General features: G+C 39.8%; 1 protein-coding gene across 2 annotated transcripts in view; it reads right to left on the reverse strand.

The window, feature by feature from the left end:
- The window catches only part of GTF2F2 (general transcription factor IIF subunit 2), a 93,236-nt gene that overhangs the window by 33,900 nt on the left and 35,322 nt on the right, over positions 1-24,014 (reverse strand). For both annotated transcript variants that reach the window (XM_061369922.1, XM_061369921.1), the window contains one exon: positions 15,269-15,350. In XM_061369922.1, coding sequence (XP_061225906.1) covers positions 15,269-15,350 — 82 coding nt within the window. The remainder of the gene's footprint in view (positions 1-15,268; positions 15,351-24,014) is intronic.

Here is a 24,014-nt window from a genome sequence, read left to right on the forward strand (position 1 = left end):
CCAGTAAGAAAACTAAAACCAAGTAGTATATGACAACAAAATATAGCCGAGACATAGGATTCTGCACCAGCGCTAAAGGGCTGGACTTAATACCTGCTGCACTTGATTCTTGCATTCCTTGCATTTGGTAGGATTTAGGGATCAGGCCCTAACAGCTTTAATAACCATTTGGTTCGTGTAGTGCATCATAAATTTAAAACATTAATTTTTGCCTTTTCAGTTTTAAATTGCCAAATAAATGTCTTGTACATCAGTCACTTTTTATATGTATCTAAAGGCCCACTTAAACGTCAAAGCTGACAGTGTAACTAGATGTTTCCCTTCCTTCCAACCAGGTCATAGGTCCTTCTGAACTTTGTAAGAACTTGTGCACTTCTTTATAGCAAGTTTTGGACATCTCTGCAAAGTATCACTCACCAGATTTCCTAAATCCCAGACTTGAACTCTGTGTCTGTTCTTTTATTAATATAACAGCATATGCAACATTTGAGTAAAAATGCTTATAAATCCGCTTCTTCTCTGGATGATATATAGGACACTTGTGCTTCACTCATTAGTTTCCGAAATTGATCTGCCCATCATCTATGTAACTCCAAATTACTTCATGCATAATTAGGTACTTCCTGATTTTCATTACTCATGTTTATCTCTGTAATATTTACACAGAACCAATCGTACAGCTGCCCATGTACAGACTGGAACACATCACTAAACAATACATTTAATTTGGTTGTATTCCTCTACAAGAGAGGATAGTGTTTTCAAGGGCCTAGTTCCAGCCTTATCACCCAGATGTTCAGGGATTATCACCCAGATGTTCAGGGACCAAGAAGCCTCTGAGGTGTGTAAGTTCATTTGAATTTACCGACCCTTTCAGAGAAATAAAACCACAAGTGAAACATGTATGCCATTTTATTTCCTAACTTGTGCACCTACAGCTAAACCATACCAGCTTGGATTCACTAAAGCTAGTAACACTCTACCTGTGACTCCTTACATACGGTTTTAGATTTGGGGTTTTTGTTGTTGTATTAAAAGAAATGCTTATTTTATCTGTTTGAGGTTTACAATTTGTTTGCTTTTCTCTCATCAACTTAGATGAATGACTGTGCCCTGTTCAGGCCACACAGATGCTTTTCAAGAAGCCTTCACAAATCTTGCTTTCCTTCATACAGACGAAATCCCAGTACAGACACTGGGACAAAAATACAATCCTATTTATTTCTCCAAAACTTTATCCTATCCTCCACTTTGCCACTTTCTGGGCTTAAACCATGACAAGAGGATACTACATTGACTATTTGTCTTCTAATATAAAAATGGGCTAAAAAGAGTTAAGAAAAAGAAACAGCAATAAATTTTAAGGTTTAATAATCTACTCAGATGGGGTGATTTAGGTGTCAATTTATAAAACCTACACCATTACTCCTACTCCATTATGCAGCAGCATAACTATGCTGTAGGTGTTTCTCTCCAAATTACCCCGAGTATCTCTCCTGGTTGATACTGCAGCAATAAAGTGTATTTCATATTACTTTACATTTGTGGTAAAAAGACAGGGAAAAAGGTTTTGGGTGCACAGATATCAAAGCAGACATTTTAATTCTGCTGCAATTTAATAGGAAATATTTAGAATCATAGAATCACAGAATGGTTTGGGTTGGAAAAGACCTTAAGATCAAATAGTTCCAACTCCCCTGCCATGGGCAGTGACTCCTCACACTAAACCATGCCATCCAAGGCTCTTGTCCAACCTAGCCTTGAACACTGCCAGGGATGGAACATTTACCACTTCGTTGGACAGCCCATTCCAGTGCCTCACCACCCTCGCAGTAAACAACTTCCTCCTTATATCTAACCTGAACTTTCCCTGTTTAAGTTCGAATCGATTACCCCTTGTCCTATCACTACAGTCCCTAATGAAGAGTCACTATTCAGCATCCTTGTAGGCCCCCCTTCAGATACTGGAAGGCTGCTATGAGGTCACCACACAGCCTTCTCTTCTCCAGGCTGAACAGACCCAACCTTCTACGATTCAGTTTCACAGCATGTGTGAATATAAATCCTCCAGTGATTTAATTAGCTGTATTTTATCATAACTTGCATTCCCATAGACAGATGCTGCTCCTGCATCATGCTGATAATAACAAAGATCAACTGACACTTAAGAGCACATTTGAAATGTGTTTTTCTGAAGACATTAGGCACAGTAAAAGAACCACTAAACAGTGCTAAACAAAAGTATCAATGTTTTTCCTAGTAGGTTTACCATACTGACTCAAAGGGCAGTTTATTTTACACAGTATAAACAAATTAACCTCATGAACTTGTATGCTTTGTCAGTCTATAAAACGTATCTTTTGCTGCTGATACCAAAAGAACCGTGCATGGAAATCCTCAGTGTGCTATACCCATAGTTGTGCTTTATGAAAACATCCACTTGTTTTTAAAATAATATTTTGATCAATTAACCTCTTGTCAACTGAAAGGCCATTTCTGCAATACAGATATTTCTTAGTGCTCTAACCATTTTAATCATAGTTTCAGACTTTTAGGATGTAGTCCTTATTCCCTGCATTTTCCTGCAGAGTAGAGTACCTGCTTTTCAGGGACTTTGTTGAAAGGTTCCTTTCCAACATGCGCCACCAATTGCAAAGTAGTTAAATGATCTTGATTTTTCCAAGAAGTTCCCACAGGTGAGAACAGGAGCAAATGTCTGAGTTGAATTTAGAATTCAAAATAAAGGGATGATTTGAAATATAATTTGAAAATCATATTTTATTTCTTTATTTTGAAATTTATTATAGAAATACAAACCTAAAGTGTGTTTCTCTTTCAGATATTATCATGTACATCTCCAGGTATGCATCCACATACCATACAGTCTGCTATTTTTATCACATGTTTTTATACTCCCTGCCTACAATCAGATACACTGAAATTTCTCTTTCAAGATGACTTCTCAATTCAAAATATATTCCAGAAAGCTGGGATTTTCTTCCCCTTTATACATAAAGAAATCTGGCCCTGGATATATTTGTGCTCCTGTTTCTCCTTTCTGTTTTCCAGTTAGAAAAATGAAATGAACTACGATACAGGTAATGTTCAGCCCTGTAACCGGTTTTGAACATAGGACTTTCTTTAATCTCAGAAACAGCTATAGTTAACGCTGTTGGAAAGCTAGGATCCTTTCTTTTCTTTCTTTCAGATATGACACAGGAACTTTTAAAAATGAGCTTATCAGCCACAAAGTGCGTCTCATTGCATCTATTCCCAACTAAACCTTTTTTTTGTTCCCCTCAAAAAACAACTTTGCAACTGATTTTTTCACCTCCCACTGCTTTTAAATCTGTTGCATCGTCATGGTCATGATGGTCTACAGATTAACAGGAGCCCGGGTTCACAAAAAGTAAAGTATTCATGATAGCCAGCATTTTGACATTTAGATTCTTCACAGAATCACAGAATGGTTTGGCTTGGAAGGGACCTTAAAGATCATCTAGTTCTAACCTTCCACTCGACAAGGTTGCCCACAGTCCCATCCAACCTGGCTATTGTCACATTCCTAACTTATTCTAAGATGAGCTAACATGGTTAATAAACAATTCTGCAGAAGGACAGAAGCCAATGTGTCTCCATTGTCTGCATACTGGAATCATGAAGCCAGAGCCTCATGTTATTCACAGAAATGGACTCTCTAAAATCCCAGACTTCCCTATGCCTGTTCATGGGAGTGCTATGCAAAGCCTGAGGATTGAATACAGTCCAACAGCAGAAGGAGCATAGGAAAGCTCTTTGAAGAGCTGTTTCTTTTCCTAATTCATTACTATTTCTTCCTTATCTTCCTCCTTGGCAAGGTCTCAGTCAGCACTCCGGCACATACACACAATCTGACAGGACAGCAGGACAGTAATTTATAGAATCATAGAATGTTTTTTGTTGGAAAGGACCTGAAGATCATCCAGTTCCAACTCCCCCTGCCATGGGCAGGGATGTCTTGAAAACTGTCAGGGACAAAGCGTTTACCACTTCTTTGAGCAACCTCTTCCAGTGCCTCACCATGCTCACAGTAAAGAACTTCTTCCTTATATCTAACCTGAACTTTCCCTGTTAAGCTTAAACTCAAGCATGTCAAGGTCAAATTCAAATTTGTATTACAATTCACAGTATACAGTTCCTCCTGGTTCTGCCACTAGCACTGAAAAATGGGCTAGCCAGATATTCCTGCAAAAATATTGAAACAGTTTGCTGGCATTAATTGTGGTTAGAACCTAGTCTATCCACACTTCTCTCAGTTTCAGCATGTTCAGGACTTGTGAGATACTGCTGTCTGTACCTGTTAACTTCTGGCAGGTGTTTTTGGATTTGCAGTAGAATGAATTCTGTAAAACATCTGCCAGGACAGATTAATACATTAATGAAGTTGGAATTTTGCCATCCCTGGCATTAGTTATTTGGAAAATCAAATGTAAACTGTCAATAGAATACATTGTATATTTGAACACAGAATTAAATTGCTTTATATTTTAAAACTACTGAGGAAGACGACTCCTGGATAAACTCACAGTTTCATCTGAGTCAGGAAGGGCAACCCTAAATTCCTGTAAGCAAATCTTCAGCAGTGCTTGGCAACAGCAGGAGCATCTGGCACACTTAAAGTTTCAATGAGGTAAAAATGCTGGATGAGAGAAGGGAAGGAAAAGTGTGGGGTAGAAAAGACACAGAGTGAGCAACTGAAAAAGATCAGTCTGTCCTCCAAAACTTCCCAACTTCAGTCAGTTTGCAGGTGCAGGTTTCACTATTGCCTTCCTCCACCTTGTAAATGAAAGTTCTGGCCTGTGCACACAGTGGTTTCTAAATTGTTCAGAGATGGCCCAACTAGAAATGTCTTTAGACAGCTACATTACATCACCTTAGAAAAGACATTGGATTCCAAAGAGAAAAAAATTAAAACTTCGATATGGCAGGTGACATACATCAATATATACTGATAGGATATATACAGGTATCATCAAGATAGTAATTAAGTTCTGCAGAATCACTTTCAGTGCAGAACTTTTTGGTGTTTTGGTGGGTCAGAAACTTGGGTGAAGATAAGCATACCTCTCCATTTTCTTTCTATTTAGTGGCCTTCCTGTATTAAATACACTCAACTGGAAACTTTCATTTCACAACGAACACAACATATAATCTCTCTCAGTTTCATTCTACGCAATACCTTCCTTCCAAACTCATGGCTTGAAAGCTCCTGAAACAGGAGGAGCTGATAACTCTCAGATGCCATGCTATCCATTCTAAATTTGTATTTGTACATTTCAGGCTTTTGGGGGGAGATTTGGGAAAGCACAGAAAAGCCACCTGGAACAGCTGCCTCCAAGGCAAAACAGGTATCCACAACTCCTGTGCAACATGGCATTTCTGCTTTCACTGCATGGGAACAAACCAGTTCCCTGGCTTAGGCATGAAACTGATTGTCCAGTCTTTTATCCATGTATTACTTCCACAGAATCCCAGGATGGTTTCGGTTGGAAGGGACCTTAAAGCTGATCCAGTTCCAACCCCCTTCCATGGTCAGGGAGACCTTCCACTAGACCAGATTACTCAAAGCCCCGTCCAACCTGGCCTTGAACACTGCCAGGGATGGGGCAGCCACAGCTTCTCTGGGAAACCTGTGCCAGCACCTCACCGCCCTCATTAAACATTTCTACCTTAAGTCCACTCTAGACCTACCCTTTTTCAGTTTAAAACCATTTACCCTCATCTTGTCACTACAGGCCTTGGGTAAAAAGTCTTTTTCTTTCTTAAAGACCCCTTTTATATATTGAAAGGCCACAATAAGGTCTCCTCAGAGCCTTCTCTTCTTCAGACCGAACAAGCCCAACTCTCTCAACCTGTCTTCATACTCCAGCCCTCTGATCTCTGTGACCCTCTTCTGGACTTGCTCCAACAGCTCCATGTCCTTCTTATGTTGGGATCCCCAAAGCTGAATGCAGCATTGCAGGTGGGGTTTCACCAGAGCAGAGTAGAAGGGGAGAATCACTCCATCAACTTGCTGGTCACGCTTCTTTTGATGCAGCCCAGGATATGACTGGCTTTCTGGGCTGCAAGCACACATTGCCAGGTCATGTCCACTTTTTCAGCTACCAATACCCTCAAGTCCTTCTCAACAGGGCTGCTCTTGATCAATTCATCACCTAGTCTGATATTGAGAATTGCCCTGACCCAAGTGCAGGACCTTGCATATTATTCTATGTATGTGCATGCTACAGAAGACAACCCCATTACACGAGAACAAACTGAAACAAACTATAAACCGAAGTAACACAGATCCTAAACCTTAATGATTATGGGTAGTTGTCAGAAATCTGCTCAGTTTCAACTTTCTGCATGGGCAGCAGGAAAAGGAAGGAACTGAGTGGAAGCAAGTCTGCAGCATTCATGCCTTCCTGTTGGAGTACATCACAGAATTCAAGGTACAAGGTTAGCTCAGAACAACCTTTCCATTCCAATCTCAGGTATGGATAAAGCACATCAGCCCTTTGACAGTTTCACATGGCCACTGTACTATTCAACAAACATACTTACGGCCAGATTTGCAACACACTTTTGAGGTGTGTAGATGCATTTGTGTTAGGTCCCACTGATGGTACCGGCTTAGCATACAGTGCAAATTTTTCACTGAAGCACCACAGATACTGAAATTACAATGATTAAATGCCAGCCAAACCCAAACTGCAAAGGAGGCAGCAGCTTAGCAGAAACATCATAATAGATCATAACCAGAAACCCCAGGAATTGTATGATTATTGTCTACAAGGTTCACTTCAAAAATGTATTTCATTTAAAAGCAACTTGCAAATTTCAAACTCAGCGTACACTCAGAAGGAAGGAATACTGTGATGATTAACATTGACATTTAAGTCACATTTTGTTGATAGAATACCATTTCAAAGGGACACCATCTCATTCTCTCAAAGCTATGTTGGCCTTGTGATAGTAACTGAATTAAAATAGCAGCATATATTCTGTTAAGGCCATAAGTAGATGTGTCTGTATTTAAAAGCAGGCATGGAAAATACAAGGAAGTTGAAAACCATAATTTTTACAGTATTGTTAAATTTGTGCATGCACATGAATGTACATAAGAAATATTTTAGGCAGTGCTCCTCTATACCCATTTCTGCTTCTTTCAAGCTGTGGAAAGTAACATTTTGCAGAAAAGCTTTTGTGAAAAATACTACTGAAAATGATTTGCACTTGATTTGAAATGTAAATAAACCCCCTAGGATTTTACACTTCCTTCACTGTATTTGCAACTTTGTATAATCTGTGTCTCTGATACTTGCAGTCTCATTTTCTTTCCGCGTAATTCAAGGTGAAAGAAAGTGAGTTTAAGGATTCTAGATGACTTAAACACCAGGATCCTACATTATACCTTTCTCTTCAAAAAAAGTAACTTACTGTTCTCTTTCACTTTATGGTGTTCTGCAGAATTCAGCTCCCAAGCCATTTAAAAAATGTCCCAGACTCAAGCACTGGCAGGTAGCTGCACAATATCCTCTCTTTGGAAAACATTCAGGATCACATCTGAATACTAACTGAGGGTTGCAGTGCTTCAGTATGTGCTATGAACATCTGATATATTTAGAGAATGTCACCACCAGACCTTGCCACCTGACTATTCTAATCTTTGATTTTACGCACGGATAACTTTTTGTAGTCAATGATATCACACAATTTTTGGAGCTCCTTGGCAGCAGGGTAACTGTTGGACAATACTAGTCTACTGATCTCTCACAAACTGCAAATACCATCAGTAGTATGTGAACAAAGCTGCTTAAAATAGAAGATGTGCTGGGGTGCTGACATTCTACATATTGTGTAAATTTGAGCTCGTCAGCCTGGTAGTTGCCAAAGCAGTTTTGCAGAACTCAGAACACCGGCAGTACTACAGCATCTGGCATGGTGGCTAGGAATAGATCTGTAAGCTTCGGTGAGCTCTGCTCTGCAACACATAAAATGGAAGATTTACATCCAAACTCTGACACCAATGTAGAAATGGCCTTTTTTATACCAGCCAGTTATCCTGCCTTCATTGACAGGGTCAGATATGGTGGTAAATGAAAAGAACAGAAGGTTAGTATGTCTAGTAACACAAGGTGAATCATGATAAACTGCACCCTCTTTCAGAGATTTTCACCCATTATAGTGTGACTTTCATACTACAGTTGGGAAAAGAAGATGGAAAGTAAGTAATTGGTGCTGCCCTAGGAACAGGAAGGATATCCCAAAGTACTAAGCAAGTCCCTCATTGACATTTGGAAAGCACCTTAGCAGCAGAGCCATTTTTATAATCATTGTAGTCTTGGTAACAGTAAGGTAAAAAGTCCTCCAGCATTGTATGACACCAAAGACTTTGCTTTCAGGAGAAGGGATTTGTGCCGCTGACATTTCAATTTACTGCAAATACAAGTACCCAGAACTTCAGGTGCTGAGTACCAGTTCCAAACGAGGCATTTTCCAGCCTGAAAAAACTGACTATGACTGAAACCTGAATGTATTCCAGGGCAACTATTTTTAGCCTTGCCCCTTTCAGCAGGTAAGAAGTAAATGGATGCTTTTTGGCCCATTACCACGAAGGCAAACTAGATACATTCTTCAATGCAAAGCCTCTGATGGCAGGGGAAAAGGAGTAGCGTAAACAGCAGAAGAGGAATATTGTTTCATGAACTCTGTGTTAACGAAACAGGACCATGAGAACTCCCAACTACGACTACTGATTTCCTTCCCCAGCGTACAAAGAAAAATCCGTGCAGTATTTGCCATAAACTCCTCTTAAATATGTATCCTTAAGAATCTTTCTTCTTTTTGAAGACAACCTTCATGCGAGGCTCCTCTCAACAATGTACTTTTCTTAGAGGCACAGAACACATTCAGTATGGCCACTATCAAGAACCATGACAGGATCCCAGCAGCACCCCATCACACGATTTCAATTCGAGAGAAATGCAGGGGCCTCTGGACACAGTCTTGCACAGCCAGTTTTAGGTGGCCCTTTGTGAGCAGGGGGTTAGACCAGATGACCTCCAAAGGCCCCTTCCCACCTCAACCACTCTGCGATTCTATGCCTGTCACCTGGAAATTATGATATTTAAAAGACAGAAGGGTATTTAGAAGACAGAAAGAAGTCAAATTTCATGCCATGCTGTAACAAAGACATTTTAAGGTAAAATAAAAGGAGAATGATAAATCAGCCAGCAAGGAAGCCCGCTTTTTTACATCCTCTGTCTCCAGGCATTTGCAAAAGGAAGGAATCTAAGAACAAATGATCAGAGCAATGATCTCTCCTGCAATTTAAGAGAGCAGCAGTTTCCATAACTATTGCAATTCATATGATAGTACACTGCAAAAATATATTGCAAAAAAGAAGAGTGTATCATGCCTCTTTCCCCTCCCCAAAGTGGCCCATATACACCTGGCTACTATGAGCTGAAAATAACAGGAGGGCAAAAAGGATATGTCGACCTTCTGCATGGAACTGCAGGTTTAAGAGAAACATGATAAAATATCTACTGCATTACGACCAGTAGGTTATTCCTTATTTATTAGCATTATTATAATGGCTGGAAGCAGGGACCAAAATTAGGACCTTTTCACATCACTGAACAAGAAAGCATGGTATTACAAAAGACCTATTAAAATCCAGTCTCAGAACAGCACTCGTAAGAACAATAAAAGATGACAGACAAAATGGAAAGGACAAGAGACAGACAAAAGAGCCTAAGGTGACAAAGTTGGTTTGGTCGCAAATCAACAAAAGGAACTCTCCCGACCTCTGAAATGGGAAATAGCCACCCCTCTGTGCTGCTGAACTCATCTCACTTTAACCTTATTTTTCTTTCTTGCTCTTCTCCATTAGTCTCTTCAAATAATGTGAAAAATGGACCAAAACTGGACAAAGAAACTTAAACACTAGTGTGCTGGCTATTTGGCAGTCCTCTTCTTCACAAGTAGAATGTGATTTGCTTGATTTATAAAAATGGTGGGTGTGCAGGAATGTAAGGCAAATATAAATACAACTCCTACTGATACAGCTTAACCCTTATGAAGATGATCATTAGACAATTTTCTACAAATTGCACATTATTCTCCAGGAAAAGTTGGGATTGGAATTCTACGAGTACATGGAAAAGAATATCTTTTTTGTACTTTAGGATGAGTTACCCACAAAACATCCTAGGGAACATCTTTTTGTATTACGCTGAATCTTACTTCAAGAGAAAGAAATTGGTCTTCGATACCTGAAAAATCAAGGTTTCACTGACAGGCAGATGCAATCTCAGCTTTGTGTAAAAAATGGCCTCCCACTTCAAATAAACTGAATAGCACTTAAGCAGTGTGCCAGCTTCTGCAGCAAAGGCACTAATATAGGCATATATACTCATTCTGAAAGGGAATTCACAGGCAACCAAGCATATCTATAAGAATACATGTGAAGTGGCATGCTGGTCAAATTATTAATTTTCTTTTGCTAGTAAGGCATATTTGGTAAAAATCCCAGCATAATGCTCATTTCTAGCAATATACTGAGCTGTCAGTCAATACTCTTACAGTATTTTAGAGAAGATGAGCAACTCATCTGCCCTAATTAAATTTCACATGCTTGGCCCAGATTACCAAGTGTCAGGACTTCTAGTGGCCCCTGTATAATATGGCTGTAAAGAAACGTGAGTTCTCAACGTTCATTTATTACTCTAGAACATTTTGCAACCCACTTCCAAAAGCCTATCATGCATATTTCTTCCAGTAGCTTTTCCTAAGGACTTTCATCACATTCTCCGTAGAAAACTCTTCAAAGAAAAAAAAAAATAAACCAGAAAATACACAAAATCCTTGCAGCCTTGCTATAAGCTGTCATGTTGGCAACTACTACTGTCACTAATGATACATCAAGATGTATTTTTAAGTTACTTAAGAAATTTTTGGGCATTACCAGCCTCACTGCAGCGTTAAATGTCAGCTCTTCCAGGCTCTCTGAAATCCTGGTACTCCTTTTTGTTTTAATTTGGTATACAGCTTGGGAGAGTTCAGTAATTCAGATTATGCACAGTTGAATCAGAGTCTCTAAATACCGATTTTGAAAGGCCACCAGCACTTCACCAACACATCTGATAATGAAACAAGGGCTCTGCTTTTATCCCAGTTTTTACCTGCATCCACTACTGTTGGGAAGCACTATCAAACACAGCATCAACAACTGCCTGAGTTGCAGTTTGCATGTGCCTTCAAAACCCTCACCAAGAGCTGCAAGCCTGATGCCTGGCCACCCCATTGCAAAGGAACTTAGCAGTCCTGGAGACCTTGCTGTAGCTACTCAACTTGACAGTGTCAGTTTGAATCACAGCTTTGCAGAAGTCACTTCCAGAGCTTTCTTTTTCCTTCTTAGCTTTTCCTCAAAATGAAATGTAGTTTCAGTGCCCATGATATTGATATATTCATATTATTTTTTAAAATAAAATTCTTTCTGTAAGAAAATGGAGAAACAGAAGTAAGCAGAAATGGGAAAAGGGGACTGAGAAAGAATCGGGAAAGAAGAAGGTTTGCTATCGTCAGAGATATGAAGAGAACAGACATGAGGACCAGTACAAGGATGGAAACAGGTAATTCGGCAGAGAGAATGTGAGATGGAGTACATACCAGGCCCCCATTTTCCGTCTTCTGTGCATAGCAAAAGGCCCTTGGAAGTATCAAAATCTCATTCTCATCTCCTCTGAAGTCATCTGTAGCCAGAGACAATGCTGAATGCCTTTTCTCTCCCTTCCCAGTGCAGACAAGTGTCTTGGTGGACCTCTCTCTTTGGGGAGTCATTAACTCCAAGTTGGTTAAACACCGGAATCATAGAATGGAGGTAATGGAAACAAAAGTCTCCTGAGCCTCAGAAAAACAAAATTAATTTTGACATATAATGACTCCTCATGGTGGAAAGCTGACTAAAGTAAGATGAGGAAAATAGCCTAGTTCAGGTAGGACTGGCTGTGGTGTCCATGGAGCCTACCTAGGCCAGCCTGGGAGAAGGGAAAGGCTGCCTACTTAAGGTGATACGGATGGTGAGGGCACAAGACTGGTGCAAATACAGTATGCGCTGTACAATGAGCCATGCATGTGTGTCACATCTGTGACACACACCCTCTGCTACAACAGTTCACATGTCACCATCTTCCTTCATCTGCCAGGCTTTATGGGGCTAGAGGGGAAGTATCAACCAGAAAGAGCAGTGTAGGAGCAGTATTTTCTGTGACCGTCATATAGTAAAGCAGTCTGCAGCTGAGAACAGTCTGCCTATTTTTTTCACCACACAATCCAAGTATTTTTAAGGGGGACCATGACATCCACTCCTACAAGACACGAATTAGGACAGGTGCTTGGAAACCACACATTATTTTCCAGCTAGCCGCAACAGCATCACCAGCAGCAACAGCAAATGTATAACTATTCATTAAGGTGCTACAAAGAGCAAATGCATTGTTAATAAAAAATTCCAGGAAATACAACAGCATAGAGCTTTACTAGTGAAGGATAGCAGGTGTTTCGTGGTATTTATTCCCCTTACATAACTTGAAGTTCGGGAAAATGGAAAAAAATAAATAAACCTGCCAACAACAAAACTTCTGAAATGGAAAATACCAAGTGAAGGTCACACCACTTTTGTTTTACCTTTCTGACTAGTTATCTCTAAGCACACATTTATGCCTTGTATTAAAATTGTTCTACATCAGCCATCTACACCCTCCTGTAGCCAAATAAAAAGCTGCTCTCTCTGAGAAACCCCTCCCGTCTGCTACATTCGGTAACGCTTTCACGCATACACATCACCAAATCCTGTACTTTCATTATCCATCCTGGAACCCCCACGTCACACATATCTCCCACCTAACGGCTGGCAGCCCCATCACAAGACCATCACTTTGTCCTCTCACTGAAACTCTGCAGAGCAGCACGGAAATCAAATGCCATGCCACGCACCCATCAGCTGGTATCCTTGGCCCAAACACAGACAGTAAAACAGACAGGATCCATATCTGCATTTAATACCAGGGAGGTATATAATCCCTTTTGGTCACTGCTAGCTCTCAGAAGACAAATGATTACAGTTATTGGAGTGTACAGCTTAACTTCATTTTCTGGATCTTCAAAGTTTGAAGCAATTGCATTTATCTTTTAATTTTATTTCCTACCCAACTCAACTTACTACTGTAGCACTTAAAGCCTACACAACAGACTAGCTGTTTAATCAATATTACCAATTCCACCCTTTGAAGAGTCTCTCTCATGTAAAGCACAACAGTAAATAGAAAAGTGAACAAAAATGATTTAATATAACACAGTTCTATAACTTAAATGGTTTCTCTTCAGTGCTGTCACTTTTTTTTTTTTTTTAAGCACAAATACAGACTGTGCCATGTTGAGGGTGGGAGAGAGTAAAGGGAGTGAAAAGAAGAGTTAGATCCTACTACTAAAATACCAGAGATGTTATTTGGACATAAACCAATTTCTCCTGAGCCTGTGACTGCTGGATCTGCTAAATCCCATGCTGGTTTCCACCAGAGGAGATTAAAAAAAACCCCAACTTTTTGGTCAAAGGCAAAAAAATCTTTAACAACATGGAATGTTAGAAACTAGTCATACACAGCCTGATGATTTTTCTACAGTAACGAAAAAACAACAGTAGCATCAGTTTTCAGCTGCCACTGCTTCTAAACACAAGACCTGCTTTCATGTCTGTATCTTTGCTGCTCCTGTAGGAGTTGAACATTACAAAATCAAAGACCAGGAGGGGCTGCATGCATGTTTGTGTGACAGAAAGAATGCTGAAAAAAGATCAAAGTTTGGATAGTGCGTCATTAAAGCTATCAGTTTTGTTTTGGGCTCCTGCTACGGCCTTACCAGAAATTTATCTGATCAACTAATAGAAAAATACAAAATGCAAACAAGCACTTGGATCAAGCAACCTGTGATTAAAACAATTATGAAGCAAATAAATCCCACAGACTATATTTGTATAAATTTAAAATTGCCAGATTGAAATGAGCATTTTCCTAGTAACATCACATTTGCTTCATACTCCATTTCACACTGATGACAAAAATCATTACAGCAATCACAGAGCTCAGCCTGAAATGAAGCAGTTCACTGTACATGAGCAAACTTATGGTACTGATCTGCCAACAGCTAGAACATAAAAGTCTTGGGATTGAATAGATGTAATAAGGAAATACTGGAGCAGTTTATATGACAGAGGAGGTTGATAAAACCTAAGATACTGTAAATGTAGTATACGATGCACAGAAAACAGATCAGAAACTGGGGGAAAACATCACTTTGCCTTTTCTGCATTTCTTTTGACGATTCTAGTCATAAACTAGTCACAGACAATTCTCTTCGTGAAATATCCTGCTTTGTATTTCTCTAATGACAACAAATTCACAATATAAAAGGGTGATTTAATGAAAACCCACATGCTTAAAATATTTATATATGCATTTAGTACCATGCACAATTAAATTCCAATTCTGATATATTACAAGAGAACATCATCAAGTTCATTATCCATATGATATATGAATCACATAGTAAATTCTGGATGTATCAGATTAAATTTTCAAGTCACTAAATGATTCTGTTAAATGTGTATCTTGTAATTTCCATCCCATTTCTGACATTTTCAGCCATTACCTTTTCTAGCAAGTATGCCAGTTTAGGTCTAGCATTTCTCCCTGAATTCTTTCCTATTTGGGGCATTTTAAATATATTTCCAGAGGTGCGTTTTGTCTAGTATAGCACAGTATTACGTAGAATTAGATTTGGATAATCCACACAGAAACTCATACTCAAGAAGCCTGTCCTGACCAGACCAATGCAAACCTTTAAGTCCTCAGGAAATACAGCTTCAATCACATTTGAAGACAGCTATGCATTCACACGTTCAGGTATTAAGAAGCACAAAGTGTGCTCTACTAAGAGCTTTGCACATGATGGAATGCAGAACACTACACCATCCCACCAGACGATACCAGAGGGAGGTATAAGCCCCACATCAGCCTTCATACCCTCCCTACTGCAAACCCACCCCAAAAGCAAGAACAGTTCTGACCCTGTATAAATCCTATGTAAGGCCATGATAACACTAAAATCATCCATCGCTAGTAAAGCAATAATAAAACCATCCAAGTCAGATATCACATATCCATTTGTCATAGAGCACTCCTACCTTTTCAGTTTCATATAATTTTCACTAGCTGCAGGTCTGCATTCAGCACGTTGCACCACTATTCCTTCCAAGGCAAGTTTATCTAGAATTAAAAAAACAAAGCAAAACTGGACATTAAAAAAGATTCACCAACACAGTCAACATTTGGATTATTTTCCACTAATTAAGAATTTAGTAAATATAATGTAATCATAAGTTCTCAAACCTCAAATTAAGTTCTAACATCTCTGCTATTTACACACTGAAGCAATATGCTTGCACAGCTGGTATCCTGTAGACTTCCTTATTTTGCCATCAGATGTTTTACATATTAAGAATGAATCACAAAGACCAAGTCTGAAATAAGAGACGTGTGGTCCTCCTTTCTTCAGACTGATGCACTCAGATTATCTAGGAACTGTTTTTGGGAAATGTGCATTGAATACAGCCAGTGACCATGAAAAACATGAGCTATAAAGAGAACCCAATCATCAAAGTACCCAAAATCAGTGGAAGATATAATAAGGACTAATTTTGTTCTTATCCTCAAAAAAGAGTAACTTATTTTCACCTTATTGCAATAAAAAACACCCCAAACTGTTCACTAAAGGAACACAATGCAACAGAATAATTATACTGCATATGGTAACACTTGGAGAAAAGAAATAAAAACTTGCAGTTAATAATCTAGGAGATCACATCCTAAGTTCTAGTTAATACTGCTCTCTGTACATTCACTGTAACACAGTCACTCTGTAATCCAATGTGAACACCTAAAGCAAAGATGACCAACAGAGTGGTACAATAGCACCAGCCTACCCTGGTAAAGGTGGAAAAAACTAAAAATTAGAAGCAACTTCATGCAGAAAGGAAGACAGAAGTGATGGTGGCCAAACACCTGCTTTTCTACTATGATGTTCTAGTGCAGAGTATGTGTGTGTGGCAATTTATCCATTGCTTTTGGCCATAGCCAGTGCAATATGTGTTAAACCAACACCTCTGGAACAGCCCTGAAAACATGAAAGGATGAGTTGTCATGGCTTGATTACCTCTCACTATTTAAAATATCTTTCCAACAGAGTCTCATCTTGCTATCAGTGCAGGTTACTGCACTGTCACTTGTCACCTTCAGCTGGCAATGTCACAGAAGCTAACAAATGCTTAGAAGTGTTGAATCAAAGTAACACAAGGCATGCCGGGACACCGCTAATTTTAACATTGACTTATAGACTGAAGTATTACTACATCTGGAAGTCAAAGTCTGCTCTCCTTGAATAATGCAGAGAGTGATTACTTCAAGACCATGTATTTCAAAATTATTTAGTCTAAAATTTCTTGGTCTGATTTAAATTAAAGCCTTGAAAAGAATGCCAACTTTTCCAGGTAAATCTGGGTTAAACGTTTTGCTGATTCCTAAAGTTTATGGTCAGGAAAGACAACTTAGCAAATTTGCCGACTTCCTGTGTATCACAGATAGATAAATGTTATCCTCTTTCTTATGTACAGAACCTTATTTGTGGCTGAAAGTGGTACAAATATTGCTGCTTAATTTCTAATATTAATTTGACTTCAGCTTCTAGCAGTTGATTCTTCTTATGGCTTTCTATACTATGCTAAAGAGCCTTTTAGTACCTGGTGTTATCTCCCTTTGAAAGTACTTACACACTGTAATCAAGTCACTTCTCAATCTTCTTTTCAATAAATGGAGTAATTCAAGCTCCTGCATTATCTCACCACAAAGCATTTTCACCACATTTAAATCAGTTTTGGATCTCTTGTCTTTTCTGTACCTTGCTCTACCTTGCAATGATGGTTTCAGAATAAAGAGACAAGAAGATACAACACCATTGTACTGGTCTTACCATAACCATATACAGAAGTAAAATAACAGATATAGGAGCTGGCATTTTTCTTATTTCACGTCAGCCATCTCAAGGTTATTCAGCAAAATATCTGAATTCAGCTGAGAGAGGGAGGAATGGAGACTGCCAGAGGAAGGATTAGTCTCATCTCTTAAGATTCAATGACCCGCCCTGCGCTGGTGGGGTTTTTGTAGTTTTGGGGATTCTTTTTGTAGTTTTGGGGATTCTTTTTGTAGTTTTGGGGATTCTTTTTGTGGCGGGTCTGTCTATGTCCCATAACTGTGCTTCATGTTTACACAGCTAAAACTGGGTAAAGATCAATTAGTCTCTAAAAATCAAGCTCTGGGTACTGACAGAGCTGACTGGCTATTTTACTAACACAACTATTTCAGGTTTTCTCTAAGCCTCACATTTTACACATGGGCACTGCATTCCCTGTTTCTAGGTATATAATTGCCTTTGGCTTGGTTAAAACGCATTGTCTTTAAACAGATTCTGTGAATTAAGGACCCCAGTCACACCATGCAAGTCCTGTCACAGTTTTTCACTGCCTGTCCAGCATTTGTGTCAACTATGACACTAAAGGACGCTGTCCTTTTGCTAATCCTGGAGGAAGCCCTTCAAACTGCAGCCCAAGTGGCCTCCTACTCATAATTAGTTTCTGATAACTGTCAGCCAGTTTTTGATCTTGTTCTGTGCTTGCTATTTTTCTTTTAGACATAAATCAGAATGTCACAAGATTCTAAATTATGCGCAATACTACAAAATGCTAAACAAGCTGCAAACATGCTGTTAAACTCATGATCTCCAAAATAAACAAAATTCAGTTTGTTTGACAAAAAAAAACTTTATAAAAAGCCATGTTTGATAGCATTCATTATATTTCTGATCTGTTCTACCTCTTGAACCCCATGACAGTTTTCCCACTAGTTTCTGTGGTACAGGTTCAAGGCTAATTAGCCTCTAACCACCTCAGCCACCCAGGCCAGCTGTTGAACACCAACTTGCTGCTGTGAGTCTCTGCACCTTACTTAATTTTCAAGTCATTTTTAAGAATCAGGATCAGTGAACCAGCTAGCTCCCACACACCAATTATTTAGGAAATGAACGTGCCAGTTAAACATACTTACTCTTAGTAATATCTCATCTTTGATGTCTTGATTAATACCCTCTTTTAATTACTACTGAACCAGATTTGGCTTTTTAATGTTCAGTCACTTGACAGTACAAGGCTGTCCACAGTCTCCCAAGAACATCTTGCAGCTAAGCTAGTCCGCTGTCAAAGCTCATCCATGCTCCAAAAGCCAAGGTTTATGTCCCACTTTCCTTGGACTCTCTTGGGCATCTTAACACATCCAGAGACCCTAACAGAATAAATCTGCAATGATGCATGCATACCTCTGGATGAGTGACTGTAGATGGTGAACACGGACATTACTCCCTTTCCAGTCTAATTAGCTCTCACACACCAAACTCAAGTTCAGAAACTTAGGTCTGTTTTCACTTGTTCCAGGACCAGAGCTGCAATAGGGATACGGAGATGTGTTGGGAAAATGCCAATTCCAGCTTCAAATCCTAGTGACAATCATCACCGAATGAACAGAACTTAGTTAAAAGGCTTAAGGTAACCTTACTAAAGAGGCAATGGAGAAATTTACTGAAATTGTGCAGAAAAAGTTTAACAGGGGTTGTGATGGTTTTTTTTTGTGTTTGGTTACAGCTTGAGGGGTTTAGAGAGAGAGATAGACTGGCTTGGAGATTTTAATGAGTTTTCTAGTCTGACTGCACCCAGCTCCAACTTCCAGCCACTAGGCCTTGTTGGACCATTGAATGCAAAGTTGAAGAGCCAGCTATGAAAGCGTTTCTTCCCATCCAAGCACTTGTGGAATCTCCACCTTTATCAAGCCTAATTAAAATAGTGGTTTTTTAAATCTTCCATGAGGCCTATTTTTCAGCTTCTTAATCATTCTTACTGGCCTGAGAAAGTTCAGCTCACTAATGTCTCTCCTGAGACATCATCTCTCACAGATAGAATAAACAGCCTGTGAGATAGCATCTGGAGTTTACGAGCTCCTGCTCTTTGTGAGCAGTGCCAGCTGCTCACAAAGAAGGAGATGAAGACCTGCCTCAGGACACACAATTCGCAGGCAGCAGGAAAAACTGGAAGAAAATACAGGATATAGGCATGTGTGACTCCAGCTCCTCGGCAGGTGGAAGTTGGGCTGTGCTTCCCAGTGTCCAAGTCAGAAGCCCCAGTAGTTCCTGCTGCCCACTCATACTGCTGTGCACTTTCCTTGGCTATTGCACGTAATGCCTGGACAAGAAGCAAACCTTTCTTACACTAGACTTCATCTCTGATCTTCCAGACCAGAGACATTTTATGGTGCCTTTCATCCATTCAAAGGGCAGCCTCGAAGCTGATGTCCTTTTCAGACATTTCTTTGCTGGTACCTAAGCAGCTGGAGAACAGGACCGCCTGGTCTTCACTTGTCACTCCCTTATTCACGCCTCCAAAGATACACGGTACACTTGTTCTACTGACCACTGCTCAGAATGATGAACTCACGTTCAGTTGTAGGACAGAGTCTCTGCCCTAACCATCCTGCAAACGCATGTACTGCAAGCCTGTCTACGGTGTATTCCTGGGTATACAAACCTTATATATGGTCATATTAAAACATGATCCTAACCAACTATCCAAGCCTTGGGTGACATGGTTTAGTGTGAGGCATCCCTGCTCATGGCAGAGGGATTGGAACTAGATGATCTTGAGGTCCTTTTCAACCCAAACCATTCTGTGATTCTATGAAATGGTTGTGTGTCAGCAACGTGTCTCCTGATTACATCCTCAGCCTGTATCATCTCCAAACTTTATCAGGAACTACCTCCTTGATCACTGACTAAAAATAAATAGGACCAAGGACCAAATCACAGCAACTTTTTAATGGTAATTCTTTGCCTAACATTTGCCAGTTTGAAGCCTGCAGATATTTTTTGTACAGTTAGATGAAAGGCAAACTAATACAGCATATATTCTAATTCAAAATGACAAATGAGACATAGTGAGAGATTTAACAGAAAAAAAGCATCACCTGCTTTGCTGAACAAACTGCAATCAAGAAAAGGGGAAAAAAAATTTGGCACAATCATTCTATCTCCACCCACAGTATTACTGGCAGTGTTCAAGGCCGGGCTGGACAGAGCCTTGGGTGGCATGGTTTAGTGGGAGGTGTCCCTCTCCATGGCAGGGGGATGGAACTGGATGATCTTAAGGTCTTTTCCAACCCAATCCATTCTATGATTCTATGATTATATTACTCTCCTTTCATTTTTTAACTGATTGACTTCCAAGTCTGATGTTTTATTGGTTTTTGTACAGTCCCTCCTAGTTTTTAAATACGTGGCCCACCCACCTCACCTCTCAAATACTGGCACGTCTTTTGCTTTTTCAGTCTTGTAGAACTGCAGTGCTCAAAAATTGTTAAAAATCTCAGTGGCAACTGTTGATAAGTTTCTTACACAGCTCTTTTAAATCTCTTGAATGCAAACTTTTCAGACTTGCTGATTTGAAAATCTTCAGTTTTAATTAGTGTGTAGAACTTGTCTTCAATAGCTGTTAATCACCATCCTGAAGTTATTATTAGAAGGAAAATGCCTATGCTACCAACACTGTGCGACAGTAACTATTGAGTGGCTTAATTGTCCAATAACCTGGCAAATTTTCTGTGTTATGACTACCAAATTACCTCAATAACCCCAACAGATTGCATTAGCACAGCTTCAAAAATTCTCTACCTCTTACAGCTGAGATTTCTCCTCATACCCTTTAATACTGTAATAAATAAAAGTAGCTGTTTTCTGTGACCCAAGTCATTTCCACTGACAGGACTTTCAGTGAAGCTGATGCTATTTGGACATGTGAGTAAGCTGAAACACTGGTAAAGTACCAACTTTCCTGTGCTGTGCTCCAGTCCTGAATCCTCAGCTCCATGGCGTACATCCAGAGCAGGAGGTTCAGGAAGAGGATGAAAGTTGAGGAAGAGTGAGGTTACTTTCCAAAAGGAAACATGTAGGACAGAATGAGGGGCAGATGCTTAGCTCCCTCCTTCTTGGACTTGTTCTCCTGTGTCACTGATAGACACCAGCACTGCATTTTCACTGTCTCCAGCACAGCTTCCCTGATCAAGGAGAATCCTAGGATCACAGGATGGTTTGGGTTGGCAAGGATCTTAAAGCTCATTCATTTCCAACCGCCTTGCCATGGGTAGGGACACCTTGACTGGACCAGGCTACACAAAGCCCCATCCAACCCGGCCTTGAACACTGCCAGGGATGGGGCAGCCACAACTTCTCTTGATGACTGTCCTCTCTGGTGCAGCCTAAAGGCTGTAACTTGGAAATGGAAGAGTACTACTACAGCCAGTCTCGCGTGTGCAAGAGTGCTTAGTATATTTTATGACTCATTCTGGAATCAAAATGATATCCTTTCAGTTGCTGGATTCCAGCACTATTCCTTACTTGAATAGCCATTGCAGCATACAGGTGACACCAACAATTTGTGAAGCAGCAGTCACTTCAGGATTGCTAGCTGCAAACAGTGGCAAGCAGGATACTTCAGCTGGATAGGGCAGAAACAGACAGTTCACTCAAAGTATGAGGCAGCACACAGCAGCAAGTTGCTCTGTCTAAGTGGGAATCAAGAAGAGCTGGGATGTACTGGGCATATCTCAGCTATCACATGCCTGGTACACAACACAGAGACCCTCAGAGCACAAGAACAATCAAAGTCTTTAACTTGATTGCAAGAAATACTTGCATACCTTTACCAAAATGAACTTTTGGACGATCTTCCAGTGCATGGACAATAGGCCAGAAAAACAGGACATCCAGTTCCTTTAGACACAGCTACACCTTCAGAAAACAGTGAGCTATACGAAACCACCCCACTAAAACTACACACGGCACAATACCATATGGATCACTAAGTGCACAGGAAGAATGAGGGCTCTTTGGAAAAGTCTTGTAGTATAGCACAAAAAGTGGAATATTTTCTCAAAGATATGCCAGGCTTTAATTCTGTGTTACTGATGACTGTCAGCTGCAGTGAAGGAAGTTACATGGGTTGGTGCTGATGAAAATTTTACAGCAGCTCTGACATATTTCAAGTTTCAAAGGTTTAAATGTAAATATTCATGATCTCCACAGAGTGTTTTCCACATCAAACTGATTTTGAATATTTTATCATACAAACCACTAGAATTTTACATGAACTTTCAAAGAACACTTACTCGTTCACAAAAGTGGAAAATTTCAACTGCAAGTGTTAGAATGCTGAGAAGACGATGAGCATGAAAACTAAGTATTCTGTAACTGCTGTCTCTTAAAATGTAGACAGCTTAGCTGGCCATGAAAAATGTCATGTCTCTCCTTGGAAATCCCTACGTACTTGTGCCAGGACATTCCTAGTTCAGCTTCAAAGTATTTCAAGATCACAGTGCAAGATGAAAGCACCACAGAAATCATTCTTTTAGGGTTTAACAGCCACTAAGATATGTAACTATGCACAGTCTAAGCACATCAACTGAATTTTCTATTACCTGACAGTAAATTAAATTTGAACGGATGCCTCCTATAATGGTGAAAAACAAAAACCCACAACAAAAAATCACACTTGAAACTAACTGGCTCTTTCATTTTCTCATTTGTACACTCAATAATTGTGAAAGGAGTTAATTTTGAGAAAAAAATCCAAATGGTGAAAAATCAGAAGCTGCCTGAAATGTCTTTGACTGAAGTTACGCTAAACATACCAATAACAGCAGAGTTAAAATTAAAACCATGACTAATTCCTGATAAATCACACCTAATGAATAATATCTGCTTAATATACCACATACAGCAGCAGAAAAATTTTGCGTACCAGTACTAGGGATACCCTGGCAGGGAGAACAGCAAATAAAAAAAAGTGCATTTATTTTTACTATCTTCTGTTATCAATTAATAAAATATTACAGTGATGACTCTACAGTATTGATAAACAGGCTTACAAACAGTGGGTGCAGGAGGAGTATTTCGCAACAGAGCAGATGAATTTACAGAAGAATAATCTTACTTTTCACTGCTAATTGCACAAAGCAGGAGACATCTACCTGTGACAAACACACCTTGAAAACGATGGGACCTCTCCAGGTCAAGCCCAAGGTAAGTGTTCGCTCCACCCATGCTGGGGAATGAATGCTGTAGCTCCTGTCCACTCCACAGGGAAGCACGCACAGAGATGTGCGAGGAGCTTTCCCTTTCCTGCTCCAAGCTGCAAATGTTTAAAGGAAACCTTGTTCTAGGAGGCAACTGAGAGTAAGCTCAGAGCGCAGATGATGGAGAGAAAACAGCAATTTGATTCAAGCGTGCTCTGCCGATGTTTCCCCCCTCCCTGTACCAAGTGTTGCTAAGCTCTAATGTTATCTGATGTTCAAAGCTATCTGCAGGCACACTAACCCTTTGTTCCACAGGGCAGCTGAGTTATTTCTGTCAAGAAAGAACAAACTGATGCTAGATAGCCTTGGTGACTTAAAAAACATCACCAATATAAAGAGTAAATCCCTCTCTAAACTGACTTTTATCTATGGCACAGAGAAAGGGAAAAAGCACAACCTCATCAGGCTGCAGTTCTTGGTGCAGATACTCCCATCGACTGCAAATGGAAGATTTCACCACAAACTTAAACCAGTCAGACCAACAAGCCCTCAGCATAACTTCCAGAGTATTTTCTGTGAAAAAATCTTACCACTGAGCACATGTCTGATAAAGAAGGAATACGTAAGTGCATGCACTTCATAGATGACCCCCCCCCACCCTTCTACAGACAGGGACACCTCTCCTTTCCATACTGTCCTGATGTATGCATC

The sequence above is a fragment of the Neopsephotus bourkii genome, unplaced genomic scaffold, assembly GCF_033783945.1.
Source record: "Neopsephotus bourkii isolate Nb327-2 ecotype Australia unplaced genomic scaffold, CSIRO-AGI_Nbou_v1 NB_1520, whole genome shotgun sequence".
Lineage (NCBI taxonomy): Eukaryota > Metazoa > Chordata > Aves > Psittaciformes > Psittacidae > Neopsephotus > Neopsephotus bourkii.